The sequence below is a fragment of the Canis lupus genome, chromosome 14 (genome assembly GCF_003254725.2).
Source record: "Canis lupus dingo isolate Sandy chromosome 14, ASM325472v2, whole genome shotgun sequence".
Classification (NCBI taxonomy): Eukaryota; Metazoa; Chordata; class Mammalia; order Carnivora; family Canidae; genus Canis; species Canis lupus.
Genome location: NC_064256.1, coordinates 27,208,698 through 27,229,559, shown reverse-complemented (window position 1 = coordinate 27,229,559; position 20,862 = coordinate 27,208,698). Strand labels below are relative to the sequence as shown.

General features: G+C 35.3%; 1 protein-coding gene and 1 non-coding gene across 2 annotated transcripts; one reads left to right on the top strand and one right to left on the bottom strand.

Moving 5' to 3' along the window:
• Nucleotides 1-371: 371 nt before the first annotated feature.
• Nucleotides 372-512, bottom strand: LOC112675140 (U4 spliceosomal RNA). Its single transcript, XR_003145775.1, has one exon. It is a non-coding gene; the product is annotated as a U4 spliceosomal RNA (small nuclear RNA).
• Nucleotides 513-9,396: 8,884 nt separating this feature from the next.
• On the top strand, nucleotides 9,397-9,681 carry LOC112674837 (60S ribosomal protein L37a-like). Its single transcript, XM_049093720.1, has one exon. The coding sequence runs from the start codon at nucleotides 9,397-9,399 to the stop codon at nucleotides 9,673-9,675; it is 279 nt and encodes a 92-aa protein (XP_048949677.1). The 3' UTR covers nucleotides 9,676-9,681.
• Nucleotides 9,682-20,862: the final 11,181 nt, after the last annotated feature.

Below are 20,862 nucleotides of genomic sequence, written 5' to 3'. Positions count from 1 at the left end.
GATACACTTGGAGAATACTTTAGAAGTATCTATCACATTTTTATTTTTTTTTAAATATTCTGTTTATTTATTCATGAGAGACACAGAGAGAGAAAAAGAGAGGCAGAGACACAGGCAGAGGGAGAAGCAGGCTCCATGCAGGGAGCCAGATGTGGGACTCGATCCCAGGATTCCAGGATCACACCCTGAGCCGAAGGTAGACACTCCACCGCTGAGCCACTCAGGCGTCCCATCCATCAAATTTTTGAAAATAAATATAATTTGATCCATCAGTTTCACTTCTACAAATCAATTCTTCAGAAAGAATGGTATTCATACGCAAATTTATATATAAAATCCTGTAGGTTTAAATACTATTTGTAAAGCAAAAAGCCTAGAAAGAAAAACTAAAAGTACATTAATGTAAGATTAGTATATCAAAATAATGTGTCGGAAGGCAGCAATTTTTCAATTAGCAATAGTCACGCCTCGGATAAACTTCATTGGCTATCATACTGCCACTGCTCAAAGCTAGGCAGCAATTTTTAAATGAGATAAATGTTTATGTACTTTCCTTTAAAAAATAGTGCATGGTAAGTACAAATTGCAAGGTAAAAGCAAAAGGGTTACCATTTTGGTTCATGTATGCATATTTACATGTATGTATATATGTGTATTTATCTGTATACTTATGATAATGATGATGGTTATGTTGATACTAATGATATAGCAAATATATACTGGCCTCCTACCTTGTGCTAAGCCCTATCCTAAGCACTCTACATGAATGGACTCACCTAACCCTCAAAAACTACCCTACCAGCTGGGAATTATTTTTCTCCCTTTTTGAAAGACCACAAACAATTTACCCAAGACACACCGTAGGTGACAGAACTGGAATTGATTTCAACAGTTTGTGTCCAGAATTGCATCTCTTAAACCTTTCATTGAAATTCTCTGAACAGGTCCAGCCTGAAACAGGGTGACAGACCACACAGCCTGGTTAGAGTTGTCAACCTCTCAGAGTCTCACAGATGCTAGGTTCTCCTCTGAGCCATCCAGGAATCTTTGGAGAGCTCTTGGCATTTTTTTTTTAAAGACCTGGGCTCCTTTTCTTCTCCAACAATACGTCATTGGAATCTATCTTTGATGTCTTAATTAATACCTGTAGGGAATAAGATGGAAGGTCAATGAATATGATATATTAAGGCCCTATTAGATAAAGAACAGCTTTTGGGGAAAATACTGGCACTTATTTGGTAAGAAGCTTTTTATTGGAGCCACAATGATATCGATTTGAGAATATTAATAATTAAGAACTGAAAGCAATGAGGAGAAATGTTCTACATTTGAGTACAGTTGTACAGCACAGCAATTGTGAGCCAGAGATTAGCTTGTTCACATTCTTACAATCACATTAACAATCGATAAAGGCCCATAACCTGCTACTTATATTTCTCTTTGTGAAAGTTTTGAGCAGTCAATAGACTACTGCCCCCCCCCCAAAAAAAACCAAAACCATTAAATGACATTTTTGTCAGGGTTATGTGAGATTATCAAGCACTTATTTTAGGAAAAAAGAGCAGTGATTTCCAAGGCTAATTCAAACCAGATGCAGTTTGAAAGTCAAAGTATGTTCCAATGAGAAAACTGTCTCTTTCAGGGAATTTCAGGGCAATTCAGAATCATTCAACTGTGCAAATACATGCTGCATATTTGGCTTCTGCTGTACAACAAATGTGTTTTTTAAATTTCCTTTCAAAGCAATTATTTGGCCAGTCATACATATCCATTGCTATGTATTTTAAATTAAATGTAAATGGTATCTCAGAGCCAATAATAATTAAAGCTTACTGGGCACGTTCTATAAATATGCTACTTCCTTGTTATGTGCCTTTTATGCACCGTCTATTTTAACCTGTACAACAATGTGCATGTTTTTACATGTATGTGCTCAGTATATATTCATCATCACTATTTTACAGATGGAGATGTTGAGGAGGTCACTTATTTGTCAGAGGACACACTGATTATAAATGGAACATCTGGAAATAAAACCCAGGTAGCTTTGTTTCTTTTTTAATGCAAATTCCAGATTCCTAACTACTATACTCCGTGCCTTTAAGAGTCACAATCATGCAGTGGGCAGGAAACAGCTTTTAAGTGTCTTTTCACCTTTAATTTTATCATGGAAAGCTGACTTTGTGGAACTGTATCCCCTAAACTACTAAGTATTTGACCTATTTATTTGTCTAGAAATTTGACAAACACACAAAACAGCTTTTTATTCTTCTCTTTAAGTGGAAAAATGTCTTTTCATGTTTTCTAGAATAAGATAAAATGTAAAGCCAAAAAAACTTCCATATTTTTAAATGACTGTGGAGGAACATTCGATTTTTTTCGTTGGTTGAAATACAAAGTAAAAATACTCAAGTGTCAGACACTCTGGGTGGCTCAGCGGTTTAGCGCCGCCTTCAGTTCAGGGCCTGATGCTGGAGACCTGGGACTGAGTCCCACGTTGGGTTCCCTGCATGGAGCCTGCTTCTCCCTCTGCCTCTCTGTCTCTGCGTCTGTCATGAATAAATAAAATAAAAATCTTAAAAAAAAAAATTCAAATGTCAAACTATTTTCCTTTTATTGTAGTAGAACTTTAAACTTTTAAAATTCAATTTCATCATTAAATTTTTAAACTTCTCTTAGCAGATGGGCAGAGCACTTTCTGCAGAAAAGATTCACTTTTATAGTTTCAGCATCCCAAGAGGGAAAGTGGAAAGCTATAAAAATTGAAAACCTGTCCTGGTCATCCAAATAACAGAAAAGTCAACCTCTGATGACCTTTTGAAAGATGTGACCCTTTTCTAAATAATGAGCTTGGTTTACTTGACATGACAAGTAAAAGAAGCCATCTAGTTACAGGGTCATATGAGGAAAGCTGCTTGGCACAGACCTCTAGAGCGGTGTTCCTCAGACTTTCCACAGTCTCAGATTTTAGTACTCATTACTTGAAATAATTAAATTGTCACAGACCTTAAAAAATACATGTTACTAATTTTCAACCAGTATTTTTTTTTAAAGATTTATTTATTCATGATAGACATAGAGAGAGAGAGAGAGGCAGAGACATAGGCAGAGGGAGAAGCAGGCTCCATGCCGGGAGCCCGACGATGTGGGACTCGATCCCGGGTCTCCAGGATCGGGCCCTGGGCCAAAGGCAGGCGCTAAACCGCTGAGCCACCCGGGGATCCCCTCAACTAGTATTTTAGTATAGAAAATTCTCTGAAAACAAATGACTTGGTTTAAACTATGTCAGTAACATTTACAATTTCACTCACTAATCTCTTTTCGGGCAACGTTTTTCTGCAATGTACTTTGGAAGTTGCAAACAAACCAAAACAGAACAAAAAATTTCATTATCTTCCATTGCAAGTTTACTTGATTTTAATAAATATTCATCACTTCCTACTTTAATCTGGAAATTGTTCAATGAAAGAGAAAGCAAGATCTGTAGACAGGAGGTGCCCCACACAAATTCAGGGAAGAAAAAACTTACTGATGATTACCACACGTAAGAAAAAGTAGGGATCCCTGGGTGGCTCAGGGGTTTAGTGCCTGCCTGCCTTTGGTCCAGGGCATGATCCTGGAGACCCGGGTTTGAGTCCCACATCAGGCTCCCTGCATGGAGCCTGCTTCTCCCTCTGCCTGTGTCTCAGCTTCTCATGAATAAGTAAATAAAATATTTAAAAAAAAAGAAAAAAGAAAAAGAAAAAGTAGCCCACACCTACCAGTTGTTTTGGAAATGAGAGACATGTCAAGCCATACCTCATCCTGATGCGGCTGGCCTTTTGATGCCTTTATGATGGCATCATAAACTCTTCCTAATGTATCCAGCCATGCAGCTCTAGGAGCTTTATTCACGTCATAAATATTTCAGAAGGCATTTATAGCAAAATCATTTTTTAAACCATACAAAGTCCAAATTTATTATGTTTTTAAGAAAAACATTTTATAATGGGGAATCGTAATCTTATACAAGAGTTGGCCTAAGAGGATAGTGAACCTCTATATGCTAACCACTCAATATCAAAAACTATTATCACCTTACCAATTTCCTTTTATCTTTTTCTCACCAACTACTTTCCTGGAGGATTTTAAAGTGACATTGTATCATTTTATTCATAAATATTTTACTATATCTCTAAATGAGAATAGGATTTTTTTTACCTTTTGTCTTTAAGGAATACATACATTGCATTTTTGCCATTGTTTAAATAAGTATTGCAAGCACATAATAAAGGCCATTATGTAAGAGGATAGTAATTAAGACCATTAGAATATCCATTAGAATATAGCTGAAAGGGAAGAAATATTTTCCTTTTTTTTTTTTTTTTTTTTTTGCCTTCTCTTAAAGTACTCCCCAAGCTTCTCCCTCTTTGCTGTTTCTGTGATTCAATAAGTAAATACATTTTGGAGTCATTATAAGTTTTGGAACTAGATCAAAAGAAAGGCCAATACATGCAAGAGAAGGCATATTTTCCTTAGCAATCATTGAATATTTTTGTAAGGCTGCAAGATTTCAGGTCATAGAAGCAAGTATTTTGCTATGCATTCTTATGCCAGATAGAAATACAATAGTAAATTAGTAACCCAGGTTTTACAATTCATGTGAAACACTTCCTGAGTTCAATGTTTTCCTTTTTGTCACACAGCTAAAAGAATATACAGGGATAAAAGGAATTAGAACCATTCTCTTTGTGCTATTCTATAGGTCTCCATAATTTCTTTAAATTTCTACATATTTTTATTATAATAGATCTAAATTCTACATAACATTTATGTATTGATATACCAACATTAAAAATATATATATTAGGTAGATGACAGATTTTTAAATTTTTAAAATTTTTGTTGCTATTTCTATTTTATTTATTTTATTTACCTTGGGATTTTTATCTCAGGTGCACAGAATTTTATCTCAGGTGCACAGAATTGCCTTGGGTCATAGCAAATTTTTATTGTCAACCAGTGTTTTATTTCATGATTCTTCCCATTCATTCCTCCGTCATCTATCCCCTTCCCACACCCATCTGGCACCCACTCACATGCAGTCCAAGGAACATTCCACATAGTTTGTGGCCACTTGTAAATATGTTTGTCCTTGAAACTAACCAACTAACTTCCTTCCTTCCTTCCTTCCTTCCTTCCTTCCTTCCTTCCTTCCTTCCTTTCTTCCTTCCTTCCTTCTTTCTTTTATTCTCTTTCTTCTTTCTTTCTTTCTTCTTCAATTCCAGAGAGAGCACAAGCAGGAGGGGCAGAAGGAGAGAAAGATTCTCAAGCACACTCTGTACTGAGTCCTGAGCCCTATGGGGGGGCGGCTCAATCTCACGAACATGAGATCATAACCTGAGCTGAAACCAAGAGTCAGTTGCTCAAAAGATTGCACCACCCAGGTGCCCCTGAAATTTATTTTTAACATAGTATGCTTTTAGTGACATAAATAGTGTCACATTTTGTTTCTTACTATTTTATTCAATTATATAGTTTTGAAACCTGGTTACACAGCTATTTCTTCCATGCTGCCCATTGGCTCTGACACTGTACAGTATTCCTCTCATGCATATCCATATACCACATTTTACATATATAGGTATCTATTTTTGAACTCCTGGGTTGCCTTCAACTCTTTCTAGCACAATATGCTTTGAGGGTTATCATTGTTTATGTCTTCTGGGGCATTTGTGAAGAGCATCTCTGGAGGGTAGACTCCAGAGTGAGAGTTTGGGGCACAAAGTATATGCCTACAATTTTACCTAAATATTGCCAGATTGTTTTCTAAACAGCTACATTGTACTACGCCTCTCAATATTATATAAGATTTCTCATTTCCCCACATCTCCATCAGCCTCTGATATTATCTCTCAAATTTTTAGCTAGCTTATGACTTTACCATTGTAGAAGAGCAGCAGCAGAGTCACAGTGGTTCAGAGATTAGGTGGGTAAACTCAAAGCTATCCCAATTAGATCCAGATTCCAGCTCTTATCATTGAACGCTTGTGTAACGTTCTGTTCCTGATTCCTTATCTGTAAAATGAGATCATGATAATATCTAGCGCATAAAGTTGCTGTAAGAATCAGGGCACTTTATATTTTAAAAGCACTTAGAATAGTGCTTGGCCATAGTAAGTGCTCAAATATTGGCTGTTCACAAAGTTCCTCGAATGAACAAAAGTCAATGAGCACTCTTCATATATTTTGTGGCCGTTCAAATTACTCCACAGCTTTAAATTATTTTTCTATAATGTTCCTTGACATTATCTTGATGAGTCCTTCGTCTTTATATATATTCTTAACATCCTTAGTTATTTGTAGAAACTGAAAAGATTTTTCACACAGTCTACTGCTGATGATTTAATTTTGTATTTGTCATCCTATTTTGAAGGCACATCTTTACTTCAATGTAGTAAAGTTATCAATTTTTCCTTTTATATTTCATGCTATTTTTGGTATTGTTTAAAAAAATCTCTTTCTATCCTGAAATCACAGACACATTCAATTTTATTATTTATAAAATTTATTAAAATACTTATAAAATTATTTATAATAATTACATTATTTTAATTCTTTTGAAATTATATTTCATTTTATATAATCACATTCTTCTAATCATTTCATAATCTTTTTGGATTTTCTTATTGAGACAATTAGATTGTCAGTAGATTTTTAGACTTTTGATTTTCAGGTTATCATCAGCAAGTAATGAGTTTCAATTCTTCCTAGCAATTCATACTTTCTATTTTTTTTCTTTTTTTTTTCTTTTTTTGGTCTTCTCGTATTGTCTAAGACTTTCTGTGTTCTGTTAATAGTAGTGAAATACTTGGTCTATATTTTTTCCAATCTTAAATGAAATCCTTCTAAATTTTTTTCATTTGATGTGTTATTGCTATAATTTATTATTTTGTCATTAGAGTAAGAAAATCCCCTTTCTACCTAGTCTTTTAAGAATGCTGAACATGTGGGGATTTTATTTCTTTTTCATCTATTGAAATTATTATTATTTTAAACAAAACACATTTTTATTTGGTTGGATAAAATTTTATTGATAATATTAATATTGCTGTTCACAAATGAAACTGAACCATAGTTTTATTTTCTTAAACTGTCTTTATTGGTATTTGTATGCTATAATAGGCTCATTAAAATACTTTAGCAGCTTTTTTTTTTTCTGTTTCCTAGACAAACTAGCCTATGTTTATATGGTAAAATTCACATGTAAAACTTCTAAATAGAAAATGTTTTAAAGCAATGTTGTTTATTTAAAATACATTGGTCAATTAAGATTTCTACTTCTTCCTTTTTTTTAATTTCTATTTCTTCTTGTGTTAATTTTGACACTTTACATTTTCTAGAAATATATCCATTTGCTTTGAATTTCAAACTTATAGACATTAATTTATTTAAAATATTATCTTTGATTTTTCAAATATTTATGTAACTGCTGGAATCAAGAACTATATATTCCCAGAGTCCCATCATCTCTGAATCTCTGTATTTGATTCTAAGATTAAAGAACAACAGTGTGGCTAAAATAAATCTAAATACATGTCAAAATCAATTTACTATTCTTCAAAAATTAGACAACCTCATCCAGTTAGGGCCTAGACATCCTGAAGCTTGTAGATGTTTGGATGGTCTCTATGGTATTTTATTTTATTTTATTTTATTTTATTTTATTTTATTTTTTATTTTATTTTATTCTTGGTCTCTATGGTTTAGATGGTGAGCTCATAACTCTGATTGCTTGGATTCAGATACCAGCTCAGCACTGAGCACAAACAACTTTGTCCAAGTTTCTTATCCCTTCCATACCTAAGTTTTCCCTTCTTGAAAACAGAAATGATAGGGACACCTGGGTGGCTCAGTGGTTGAGCATCTGCTTTCAGCTCAGGATGTGATCCCAGGGTTCCAGGTTTCAGTCCTCCATTGGGGTCCTACACAGAGCCTGCTTCTCCCCCCTGCCTGTGTCTCTGCCTTGCTCTCTGTGTCTCTCATGAATAAATAAACAAAAATCTTAAAAAAAAAAAAAAAGAAAATGGAAATGATAATAATAGGGCCTCTCACAAATGATTGTTGTGAGATAAAACTGGAAATACATATGAAAACATGTACACAGTATATGCCACACACAAAATATTCAAAAGTAATCTGCTTATTTGCAATTTAACCAAATATGAATATACAACTTTGTATTTGACATTTTTTCTTTCATTCAATGTTATTATGAAAAACTTTCCAATAACACCAAATTTTTCTAAATTATAACTTTTAGTAACTTCTAAAGATTATCAGATTTTTTTAACTATATATTGGAATTGTGTAGTTTCTACTCCTTTAATTTTGAAGGTGAACCTATTATTGGAATAGGAGTACAAAAAATAAAACCATATGTATATTATATACATACATAAACTATATATATAGTCATATGCAAGCACACAACATATGGGAAAACACAAATGTATCATATATTCAATCATGAAAAGTCTAGGAATAAGAATTTTTTTTAAATTCTGAAATACTCTTGACTAAGACATGACCAAATGCCATGATTACATCATGTTCCCAGAACAGTAGATTAAACTTATGTTAAAAGTTAATGTTGGGGCAGCTCCGGTGGCCCAGCAGTTTAGCGCCGCCTTCAGCCCATGGTGTGATCCTGGAGTCCCGGGATCGAGTCCCACATCTGGCTCCCTGCATGGAGCCTGCTTCTCCCTCTGCCTGTGTCTCTGTCTCTCATGAATAAATAAAATCTTTAAAAAAAAAAGTTAATGTTCAACTGATTTTTAATTTTACATGGAAAAATATGTGAGAATTGATAAGAAAATTCTGGAAAAAATATTTAGTTAAGACCTGTCATTGCAGAAGTTAAAGGGAAAAATAATTATCATGATAAAAGAAGCATGTTACAGATAAATGAATAAATAAGTAGATTAGATAGAAAGCTAAGAAATAAGAATTTATGTATAATAAATATGATATTTTGAATCAATATTTATGGGTTATAGAAAAAAATCATATTGAGAAATATGGCTATCATTTTGGGGAAGGATTCATATTCTACATCATATGACAATACAAAATATGTTTCACATGGACTAAAAAGATATAAGGAGACAATACAAAACTGCCAAACTATTACAATACAGCATATTTGAATGATATTTAACATCAGGTTAGAAAGGACTTCCTAAGGAGAAAATAAAGAAGGAAAATAAATGATACATTTGCAACCCATGTGAAAGCAAAAATATTCTCCATCTGCAAACTATGAAAAAAATGTGTAGTTCAGCAGACATTGATGCAAATAAAATAAATATGAAATTCTGCTTTTCCGCTCTGGGCTCAGAACCGGTTGTTAGCGACATGGCTAACCGTACCAAGAAGATCAGAATCGTAGGTAAATACCGAACCCGTTATGGTGCCTCCCTCAGGAAAATGGAGAAGATGATTGAAATTAGCCAGCACGCCAAGTACACCTGCTCCTTCTGTGGCAAAACCAAGATGAAAAGGCGAACTGTGGGCATCTGGCATTGTGGCTCCTGCATGATGACGGTAGCTGGTGGCACCTGGACATACAACAGCACTTCTGCCGTCACAGTAAAGTCTGCCATCAGACGACTAAAGGAGTTGAAAGACCAGTAGAAGCTCCACCATTTGAAACATTGGTAGCCTCTAATAAATGGGTTAATTTATGTAATAAAATTTTTAAAAAACATGAAATTCCCATAAGATATATAAACAGGTTAAAATACATAGAAAGGTGCTCAACCTCACTAATAATCACAAATACACAAATTTTCAAAAAATGAGATAAAATTTTCATACATCAGATTGGAAGCAATTTGTTTTTCAATGAAAGATTAACACTTAAAAAAAAAGAAAGATTAACATTCAGTGCTAAGTAATGGGAAAATAGATACTCTTACATTGTTTTAGAGAGTGCAATTTTTTAAGATTGTATTTATTTATTTGACAGAGAGAGAGTGAGCGAGAGAGAGAGAGAGAGAGAGCACAAGCAATAGGAACCACAGGCAGAGATTGGGAGAAGCAGACTCCCTGCTGAGCAGAGAGCCCAATGAGGGGCTGGATCCCAGGTCCGCGATATCATGACCTGAGCTGAAGGCAGCTGTCCAACTGGCTGAGCCACCAAGTGCCCCTAAAGAATATAATTTGTTAATATCTTAACATTTTTTTAAAATGTAGAATTCATTTGACCCAGAAATTCCACTTTTAGAAATCTCTCCTACAGAAATAGTGACAAGTACATATAAAGAACAATATGCATAGAAATGTGTTTATTGACATATTATTTGAATAGGTGCATTTTAAAACAACTAAAATTATTTAAGTAGAAAATGGCATATTAACACCATGAGGTTATTATTAATTTTAATGAGATAAATCTATGCATACTTACCTGAAAGTTGATCATAATCTATTCATTTAAAAGCAAGCCACATATAAGTGTGCTCTCCATTTAGGTTGAAATGTGTGTGGGTTATATTTGTGTGTGAATAAGAATAGGCATTAATAGAGAATTTTTCTCTCTGGCAAGAATTCTTTCAAGCACTTTATTTGTATTAACTCAGTTCTATCATATCAAATGTCAACACTTGAGAGACAAAACTGAGCAGCCAAGAAACCTGCCCGAGGCTACACAGCTAGAACTGGCTGGGTAGAAAACTGAATCTAGTTGGCTCTAAAGCTTGTGCTCGTAAGCACTAACATGGAGAGAGGTGGATGGATGGATGAACAGAGAGAGACAGATGGGAAGACAGGTGATGCATGAATATGTCTGTATCAACTAAAATATTTGAAAAGGATATGCATCAAATTTTTTAAATGTTGTGACCACTAAACGTGGGTTTCCATGAGCCAAAAATAGGCATTCACTCCTTAAATAATAAAATATTTGTCAAAATGGAGAGCAAGAAAGATACGGTTATGTGCAAGAACAAGAAATATATGGTTATCCCCTATAATTTCACAAATAAAAATAAAAGTTAAAGTCATGGCATACTTTCAAAGATTCTAAAACAACATGGAATTTGTTCATGTCCAACAAGTCTGGATTTCCTAGAGGGAAGGATGGGATTTTTGGAAATTCTATATTGTTTACAGCCCCACACACCCAGTGAAAAGACATATATTCTATAGGCGATAAATTACAAATTAAAAGGTAGAGTTTGGGGAGCCTGGGTGGCTCAGAGGTTGAGGGTCTGCATGTGTTTCTAATGAATAAATAAATACAATCTTTAAAAAAAGAAAGGCTATTCATTTTCACAGGTCTTAGTACTTAGTGCTATCAATTTAATTAATGCAAATTCAATGGGTATGAAATTGTATTGCATTTGTTTTTTGTTTTTAAAGATTTTATTTATCTATTCATCAGAGACAGAGACAGAGACATAGAGGGAGAAGCAGGTTCCCTGCGGGGGTCCCATTGCAGGACTCATCCTGGGATGCCAGGATTATTCCCTGAGCTCAAACACTGAGGCATCCAGGTGCCCCTATATTTTTTTTTAAAGATTTTATGTATTTATTTCAGAGAGAGAGAAAAAAATAGAGCAGTAAGGAGGAGTAGAGGGAGAGAAAGAAGCAGACTATCCGCTGAAAAGGAAGCCTGATGCAAAGTTTGATCCCAGGACACTGGGATCATGAACTGACCCAAAAGCAGACACTCAACTGATTGAGCCACCCAGGCACCCCAGTATTTGATTTTAATTTCCATTTCTTGGCTAACAGTGAAGTTGAACACATTTTTAAAATATTTTTTGGCTGTCTTAGGTATTCTATAACTTTTATTTTAATATATATTTATCTTTTGTATGGTTTCTTTTTCTTATATTTCTTTAATCATTGTGTATATTAGGAGTATTAATTCGTTTTCTCATATATGAGTTACAAATAATTTGTCCCCGCCTATTGGTGGTTGTGTGTAGATTTTTTTTAAGTGGGCCTTTCCAAATTGACAAAATCCTCTCATATTGTCTTCTAACCATTTTATAGCTTTGCTTTTGCTCTTTAGATATTTAATCTACATATAAAGTACTTTGGCATAGGGCAGCTGTAAAAATATAGCTTTGTATATATATTGGGTAGCCAATTTCCTCAGTGAAATACCTGTGAAGTCAGAGCTAGAAGATGAGAGATGGATAAGACTTTAAGTATTATTTGGTCCATAGTCCCATATTTCTATCCACATGACTGTCTCCAAAAAAGAAAACCAAATAATTTACCCTAGCCTAGGGTGATATGATTTTAAGCCTTGAAGGTCGGTCTGAAATTGCATCAGCTGGCTAGACCATCTCTTGCCATGATATTTCCTGCCACATGGGTCTGTATTAAGGAATTTGGCTGGTACTCTTTTCATGTTTAGCTTCCTCTTTTAAATATTTTTGCCCTTAAAAAAATATATTTTTGCCCTTGCTTGAAATCATAGGTTTTGAAGCAGTATTTCAGATAGATAGGAATGATTTTCTGCACCCTTTTTCTTTTTAAAAAATATATATATTTTCAAAGCTGTAAAAAGTTTCTTCAATTTTTGGTCTGGCTCAACCCTTCTTCTGAAAATAATAAAGTTTATGATTCTATCTATAAATGTCTACCAGACACAAAGATGTCCAGCCGCCCCCTCCCCCCTGGTGAATACAGGACGTTTAATATTTCTATGCTGGTCAAACAGAACATAGGTGGGGAGTACATAGGGGAGGGGGGGAGGGCCCCCTGCCTCTTAGGAGGGGTGGCTTGTGAAGGGGTGTATGTGGGGAGAGGGTTCTTCAGAAATAGTCCAAGGAGTCCTCAGCAAAGGGGTCTGGCCTAGGGTCTCATGAGCACCCAACATACCCAGTCCTTGGCCTAAGTTGGGGTCCCCCATAGGGGGTCTGTGGAGTCTCACTTTTTTTTCCAGCTCTTTTTGCTGGAATCCACACTCCCAGCATGATGGGGGACTTGGTCCTAGTGAGGGGTCTGCGGAGCCCCCAGGAAGCAGCCCAGGGTTGGCTCTTCAGCTCAAGGCCCACGACCTGAGGAGATGGAAACCCCTTGGGATGCTGAGGGCAGCACACCTCCTTCCCTTTGTTTTGCAAGCCAGGCTCAAGTAGGAAAACATGTAATTTTATTCCTAAACTACATCTATACATCTTTTTTTTAAAGATTTTTTATTTGTCTATTTATGAGAGACACAAAGAGAGAAGCAGAGACATAGAGGGAGAAGCAGGCTCCCTGCAGGGCGCCCAATGTGGGCCTTGATCCTAGGACTCCCCAGAGCCAAAAGCAGATGCTCAACCGCTGAGTCACCCAGGCATCCCATCTCTCTGCCTATGTCTTTGCCTCTCTCTCTCTGTCTCTCATGAATAAATAAAAAAACAACAAACAAACAAACAAAAAAACAGTACAGTATTTTGCTTCAGTAGGAATCTGGAAGGAAATGAATAAGCTATATATAAAATTTAAATTACTGAGGAAATTTTCCCTGTGAGGGGACAAGTATTAAATAAATGCCAGCCTAATGCAGCAAGTGGAGCTAAGAAAACAAGGAACTGTTATAGAATGTGTACTCCTTTTCCTAGGAGATAATTCAGAACTAATACAGCAATGAATAGAGATAAATGTATGGTTTTGAAAACACTATTCAGAAAGTAAATATATATACATATATGTAAATTATATAAGCCTTCAAATAAAGAAAAAGATTAACTGAATAAGCAAATAACAAAATATGGAACAAGGGAATAATAGAATGTCATTAAATGAATTGGGAGACAAAGACATGATTTACAAAACTGAAAGCTGTTTTTTTTTTTTTCCCTAAATATCAGTAAGCCAGACATACATTTAAAAAAAATGGTCTGGGAAAAAAAAAATGGTCTGGGAAATGGGAACAAACAAAGCACAGAATGAGATAGGTAAAATTACTTATGCTGTAAGTAACAATTTAACAGTGCATTAGAAAACCAAGTTGGACAAATAACATAAAAACGTAGAGTGACAAAATTAGTAAAAGATGGTAAAGCAACTTAAATAAATTAATGGCCACTAAATATATCTTATTACTAGTTGGGAGCTTTCTGTCTTAGAAAGCACCAGACAAGGAGAACTGTATAGATAATTCCTACCACATATTCAAGGAACCATGCTAATTTCTAGTTTATACAAGTTGAACCAAAATATAAGAAAAGAGAAAAAAATGCCAAACTATTGTTATGGCACATTTTATGAGGCCACATTTTATTTCTACTGGCCTTATATTCTCAAGAAGATTTTCGCCTTGAAAAACCAGTATGCAAGGACCTTTTTCCTAATTCCATTTCTATTTCAATTTTCTATTTGAATGTGAAAGGTCTTCCAAATTATATTCTGTGATAATGAAAATCAAAATTAATCCCTTATGGTTTCTTGCTATGAAATAAAAGCAATTTACAAACCAAACCTATAATATAGAAATTAAGGAGAACAAAACCATTGATTTTTATTACACTACAAAAAATTAATGTGGACTTTTTTCCCTTATTAATTTTTGATTTATTGTTATTGATGTATAATTAACACAGTGTTATTAATTTCAGGTGTGCAACATAATTGTTTTTTTAAAGGTTAAAGAAATAGTATGTTCCTATAATTACAGAAACCTTTTTTTTGTATCAATTCTTCCTACTTATTCTACTCATTCTAGAAAACACATTTTTCTGGTCTAAAGGATATGTTAATGACATATAATTATATCATTAACAACACTTTAATTTGCTTAGCAAATGTTTAGCTATTTAATTGATATGGGTTGAAAGAACTGATTTTGAAGTCATCTCTGTGTATCTCGTAGTGGTTAATAGTTCAGGCTTTGCAGTTAAGAAACCTGGATTTTATTTCCACTAGTTTCCCCTTAGAAGCTATGTGTCCTTTAGCAAGTTATGTAAATGTTCTTAGCCTCCACATCTCTAAAATGGTAATAATATCTTCAAGAATTTTTGTAAGAATTAAATCAGATAACTAATATAAAGAGAATGTAAAATATTTCATTAATGACTTGTTATATTCTGTTAAATTGATAATAGTTTTCATACCATGAGTTAATAAAGTTTATTATAAAAAATATTTTTTACTTTTTCTTTTTTTTTTCAATGTACCTACTGGAAATTTTTGAATTACTTACGTGACTGGTATTTTATTTCTATTGGATGGTGATAATCTAGAGAATATGGCCTATTTACTCTTAACTAAGGCCCAGACTCTGTTAAGATACATGTTAACTGGTATATTTAGCTGTAGTAGGAATATAAATGATTTCTCTCAGGTAGAAAATATAACCTACAGTTTATGAATTTATTGCCCTGAAGGACGGCAAACAGTTTTGTAAGTAAGCTAGGAATCTTATTACAACATTTTTAAAAACATGTGCATAAGTATTCAGAATCTTAAAATGATCTTTTAACCAGCTTTGTCATCTTTGTGATGCTCTCATTAAAAATTAGTAAACCTCTAATGATTTAATAGATGTAGTTTAGAAGAGATCACTCCCATTAACAGTACACATGAAAGTCCTTTTAGACTTTCCAAAACTATATTTTGATAGAAAAAAGTTCTCATTATGCTTAAAGTCTTTGAATTAATTTGGCTTTTACAAAAGATCTTTCTTTTGTGAATTAGTTGCAGAGTGTTTTTTTTTTTTAATCAAGCTATGACATAATTTAACATTGTTCTAAAAGTCACTTTACAATTCACAAACTTGCAAAAGATATACAACCAGGAGCTTATGGTGTGACCTTTATCCATTGCCTACAAGGATGTGAACACAGTATCGTAGAGATTTATGTTAATTAGACTACTTCCCTCATGCATCTTTGAGCAGTTAATCATTAGTGTTCTCAGCAAGCCTTAACGCTAAGCCTGTGTTTGCCTGGCAATGATGAAAAGAGGTAGCAATCATTGAAATGCATGCATTTTCCCTAAAAGCTTCATTTTTGACCTCAAGGGATAGTATTTCCATTTCAAGTACAATGTATAAGAATCTTAAGATTTCAACATTCCTGACAGAGGCAAAGCAGTGTAAGTGCATACTATTCCACAAAGATATTAATTTACCTATTTTAAGGTAGAAGAGAAATGGTACATAGAATATATACATACTCTAGAACTCTTCAACTGCTGTTGGATAACTTCAGCTTCATTGGCTCCTGTGAGTAGGAATCAGTCATCTATGCCTTACGTAGCTCTCAGATTATTGCAGTGAAGTCATTCATTCAATGAAGTTTTAATGGGCATCTACTATATATATCAGCTATTCCACTTAGCACTGAGGCACAGCAGTGAACACTAACAAAATCTGGGGCTTTCCTGTTAGTAGGGGGGGGACCCTAATAGCTGAAGAAGAGTAAGCGAAGAGAGTAGTGGATGAACTCAGTCAAATAACCAGGAAGAGGGAGCAAAAGACCACGTGAGATATTGAAAGAACTTTGGCTTAAGATGTAAGAGACATTGGAGTGTTTTAAGCAGAAAAAATGACATATTAGGAATTGCATTTTATGAGTCAAACAACTCAACTATTCTGTTTTAAGGGAAGGGTGGGCCTCCAGGAGACCTGCAGACAGGAGGCTATGGCAATAATTCAGGCAAGAGATTATGAAGATTTTGACCATGTATTCACTAGACATGGTGCAAAATAGTTGAGATTATAGTAAAATGTGAAGTAGAAAGCATAAGATTTGTTGATATGTGGTGTGAAATATAGAGACAGAACGACTCCGTTTTAGTTTTATTTCTTGCCTGAGCAGGTGGGAGAATAGAATTGCTCTTTAATGAGATAGGCAAGACTATAGACTATGGGAGTATAGGGCGGAATAACAGGGCTCAGTTTTGAGCACGGTAAGTTTGGGAGGACTATTAGACGTCATGGGAAGGTGTCTAGTAGTCTGGAGTTGAGAAGAGATTCCAGGGTTAGGGATATACATTAGGAAGTCTTAGGCACGTGGATGACATTTATGTTATTTTATTTTTTAGAGTTTATTTAAATTTAAGTTAATTAACATATGGCGTATTATTAGTTTCAAGAGTAGAATTTAGTGATTCATCAGCTGCATATAACACCCAGTGCTCATTACATCAAGTACCGTCCTTAATGCCCATCACTTAGTTATCCTCCCCACCCCCCAAGGCATGTGGATGAGATCACCAAGGGCTCATATAGATAGGAAAGAGATTGGGGCCAAGAAATGAGCCCCGGAGCATTCCTGCCTTGCTACTCAAGTCCTGAGTAAATTTACCTATCTGATGTATTTAATCCAGTATCTGCTACATCTGTTTTTCTAAAGAATACATTTTCTTTTCATGGACTATCTATTACAATTCCAGGGAACTTGAATTATGCAGAACATCCTTGGGGAAATGATGTAACTCATTGCCTCATTTTTCCACTTAATGTTGCTTATGTAAACAAAGCTATTAAATCCTTATTTTACTTCATTCCAATTAGTTTCCATAGTGAAATTGTAAAGGAGATAGGATAATTCATTTGATAAAAATGTGAGTGGCATTAAGTTCTTTTTATTTTTTATTTAAAGTGAAAATTATCAAATCTTGGTCAGAAACAAAGACATTTCAGGGTTTTTTTCTTTCCCACCAAATTTTTAAGCAAAATTTTAGAAAATGATTTTAATATGCTAAAAGACTCTCCCTTCTGTGCCACCAGAACTATAAATTCTCTGATCATCTCTCTTGACTATTTTCAAGAAGGACATGTTTTGCCTCAGTTGGAGATCTTCTCTTTTAGTATGTTTGAATGTGTCAAATAAACTTCAAAGATATATTGGGAAAAATTGAAAAATAAAGATTCAGATTCTGGGACACCTGAGTGGCTCAGGGGTTGAGCATCGGCCTTCAGCTGAGGGCGTGGTCCTAAAGTCCCAGGATCGAGTCCTACATCAGGCTCTCCTTGAGGAGTCTGCTTCTCCCTCTGCCTGTGTCTCTCTCTGTGTCTCTCATGAATAAATAAAAATTTAAAAATCTTTTAAAAAGTTCATATTTTGATTCAATATGACATAGATATGCAAGGTAAATTTGTATTGTTTCAGCCCATGCCACCTTGCAAATATGAACACAAAGTTTATACATCAAACTTTTGAGTTTTTGTGTTTTTTTAAAATAAATAATACTGTTATAGATCATTTGCATCCCAAGATTTCTAAAATAAAACCTACTTCTAGGAACAACTTAACTTTAGAAAAACATCACTGTGCACAAATTAATCTCCATTTTTTTTTATAATATCCCACTAGAAAAGTGCCCAATTTATGTGAGATACTTCAATTCTATTTGCTACATTGTTCTCTATTTTTTATGTCAAAATTTTTTATCTTTAACCAACTATAGGTCCCCAAAAGATATAATATTCATCCTTTAAAAAAATATATGCGGGATCCCTGGGTGGCGCAGCGGTTTGGCTCCTGCCTTTGGCCCAGGGCGCGATCCTGGAGACCCGGGATCGAGTCCCACGTCGGGCTCCCTGCATGGAGCCTGCTTCTCTCTCTGCCTCCCTCTCTCTCTCTCTCTCTCTATCAAAAAAAAATATATAAAAGAATATATGCTATTTAACAGAAAGTTCTTGTTAATATGAAGAATGCTAACAAAATTCACAGTGCCTGTCTTAGAGAAGCTTGGTGGTCAAATTTAGTAAGCATTATTCTTACTTACCTGCATCTTCTTAGCTTAACCTGAGACTAGAGCATCTCTTTAACTTTGAGCATTAATGGAAAGTACAACTTTTATCAGCTTTCCACTCAAAGGTGCAAGACCTAACTTTCACAAATCCCAAGTGTGATAACAGCATTCTCATCTATGTTGCAACAAAGCAATTTCAAGTTAGGCAACTTTAGTTTGAAAACCTTATAGTTTTAGGGGATCCCTGGGTGGCGCAGTGGTTTGGCGCCTGCCTTTGGCCCAGAGCGCTGATCCTGGAGACCCGGGATCGAATCCCACATCGGGCTCCCGGTGCATGGAGCCTGCTTCTCCCTCTGCCTATGTCTCTGCCTCTCTCTCTCTCTCTCTGTGACTATCATAAATAAATAAAAATTTTTAAAAAATTAAAAAAAAAAAAGAAAACCTTATAGCTTTAGAACTTTCTTATGACTTTGGGAAAGTGCCTATTTCTGTAGAATCCAGAATGATACCAAAATCCATAGATGCTCTCCTAAGGAAATGCACAGAAGATGAATTTCCCTCACTCAGGAGAAATTTCAGGAAGCCCTATGATGTTTCAGTCCATCAGCTATCTAAACAATCAGAAGAGAAATGTGAGACCAGAATTTCCTAAATTAGCTTCTATAAATGAGGGAAGTTTACCTGGTATGTCATTCTCAGGACCAGAAAAACTTGACTGCAAATGCTAGACCTCATCTGTTCCCTCCTCTTATTTTATTATAAGGTTATTCATTTAAAACCAAGCTCATAATGGCATGATAATAAGAGGAAAAGCTGAGCATGACAACTATCATAGGAAATGAGAACTATATTGTGTTAGCCATATAAATTTATTTTTGGCTATTTATCAGCAAGTATGCATATGCCATTGCGATCTGAAGCTCATTGTGTTTTGGTTCCTCATGGTGAATAAATGTTGTGAACATTAAGTTCCTAATGAGGACTTCAGTTTCCTAGTTCATAAAATTAGAACCATGATGATGAGGATGATGAGGAGGAGGAGGGGGAGAGGAGGAGGAGGATACTGAAGTAAACATCGTGGCATCAGGAGGGAACTGAGTGAAGCCATTGCTATGAAAGTGATTGTACATTGTGGAGTTTGATTTGTAAAAGATGACTGAACAATGCCAAAGTCAAGGACTCCTAAATATGTCATGTCTCACACAGTTAAACATCTCCCTTCCTTCAGCAGCAGTAGGGTGGAAGGTACTAAGGAATGTTACAATAGACCATTTTATGTCCAATTTCCAGTGATCTATGTCAATGCTTCACAAATCCACCTCAACTATTTTCTTCTATTCGTTTATTAAGCAAAGTTTTTTTAAGTACCATGCTCCAGGCACTCACCTATAAAATAAAATGAGGCAAGAGCCTGGCTCTGAGGTTGATTATTACCTAGCTGGGGAAAGAGGCAGTACATCATCTATAAGTGTGCAATAAAAGCTATGCTAGAGGTATGCTCTGGGTGGTGTCCCCCCACCGCCCGTATGGATGAGGGGTATTCATATAAAATAGGTAGGTAGGAAAGGCTGAGGAGGGATGTTCGTAGACAGACTCCCAGGAAATGGCTTGAAGGCATTTGAGGAGTTTGAGAAGAGTGTGCTCCAGGCTTCTCACTTAGGTGAGCAAGATAGGGGCTCAGTGAGGCAAGGAATACAAGTGTTAACAGCAGGTAGAAGTGGGATCTTTCCTGTTGTCTTGAAATGAGGCAAAATCCCAAAGCTGAAAACACAAGGAGAGAAGATGCTAAAAGACATATTCCACAGGGTTTTCTAAAAAGTAGATGGGCCAGACCTGTTACTCTCACCCTCTACTCCACCCAAATTCGGTGCAAGTACATGATTAATACTCTGAAGGCATCTTTTTCTTTAATTAGGCATCATTACCCTTGGAGGGAAGCACTGCAGAGTACCCATTCTGATTCCTATGAGAAAGGAAAGATGGTGATCCCTGCAAAGCCAATTTAAAAATTCTCAGAATAATCATTATAGAGAATACAGATGGTGGTTGCCTACAAGAGGAGGAAGCTGGCAGGTGTGGATGTCTTCTTGCTGAGCTGCAGAAAATGCAGAGACCATGGTGGTGTCCCTCAGCAGAAGGTAGTATGGCAGTTCCTGGTGGAGGAGTGGTTTCATCTAT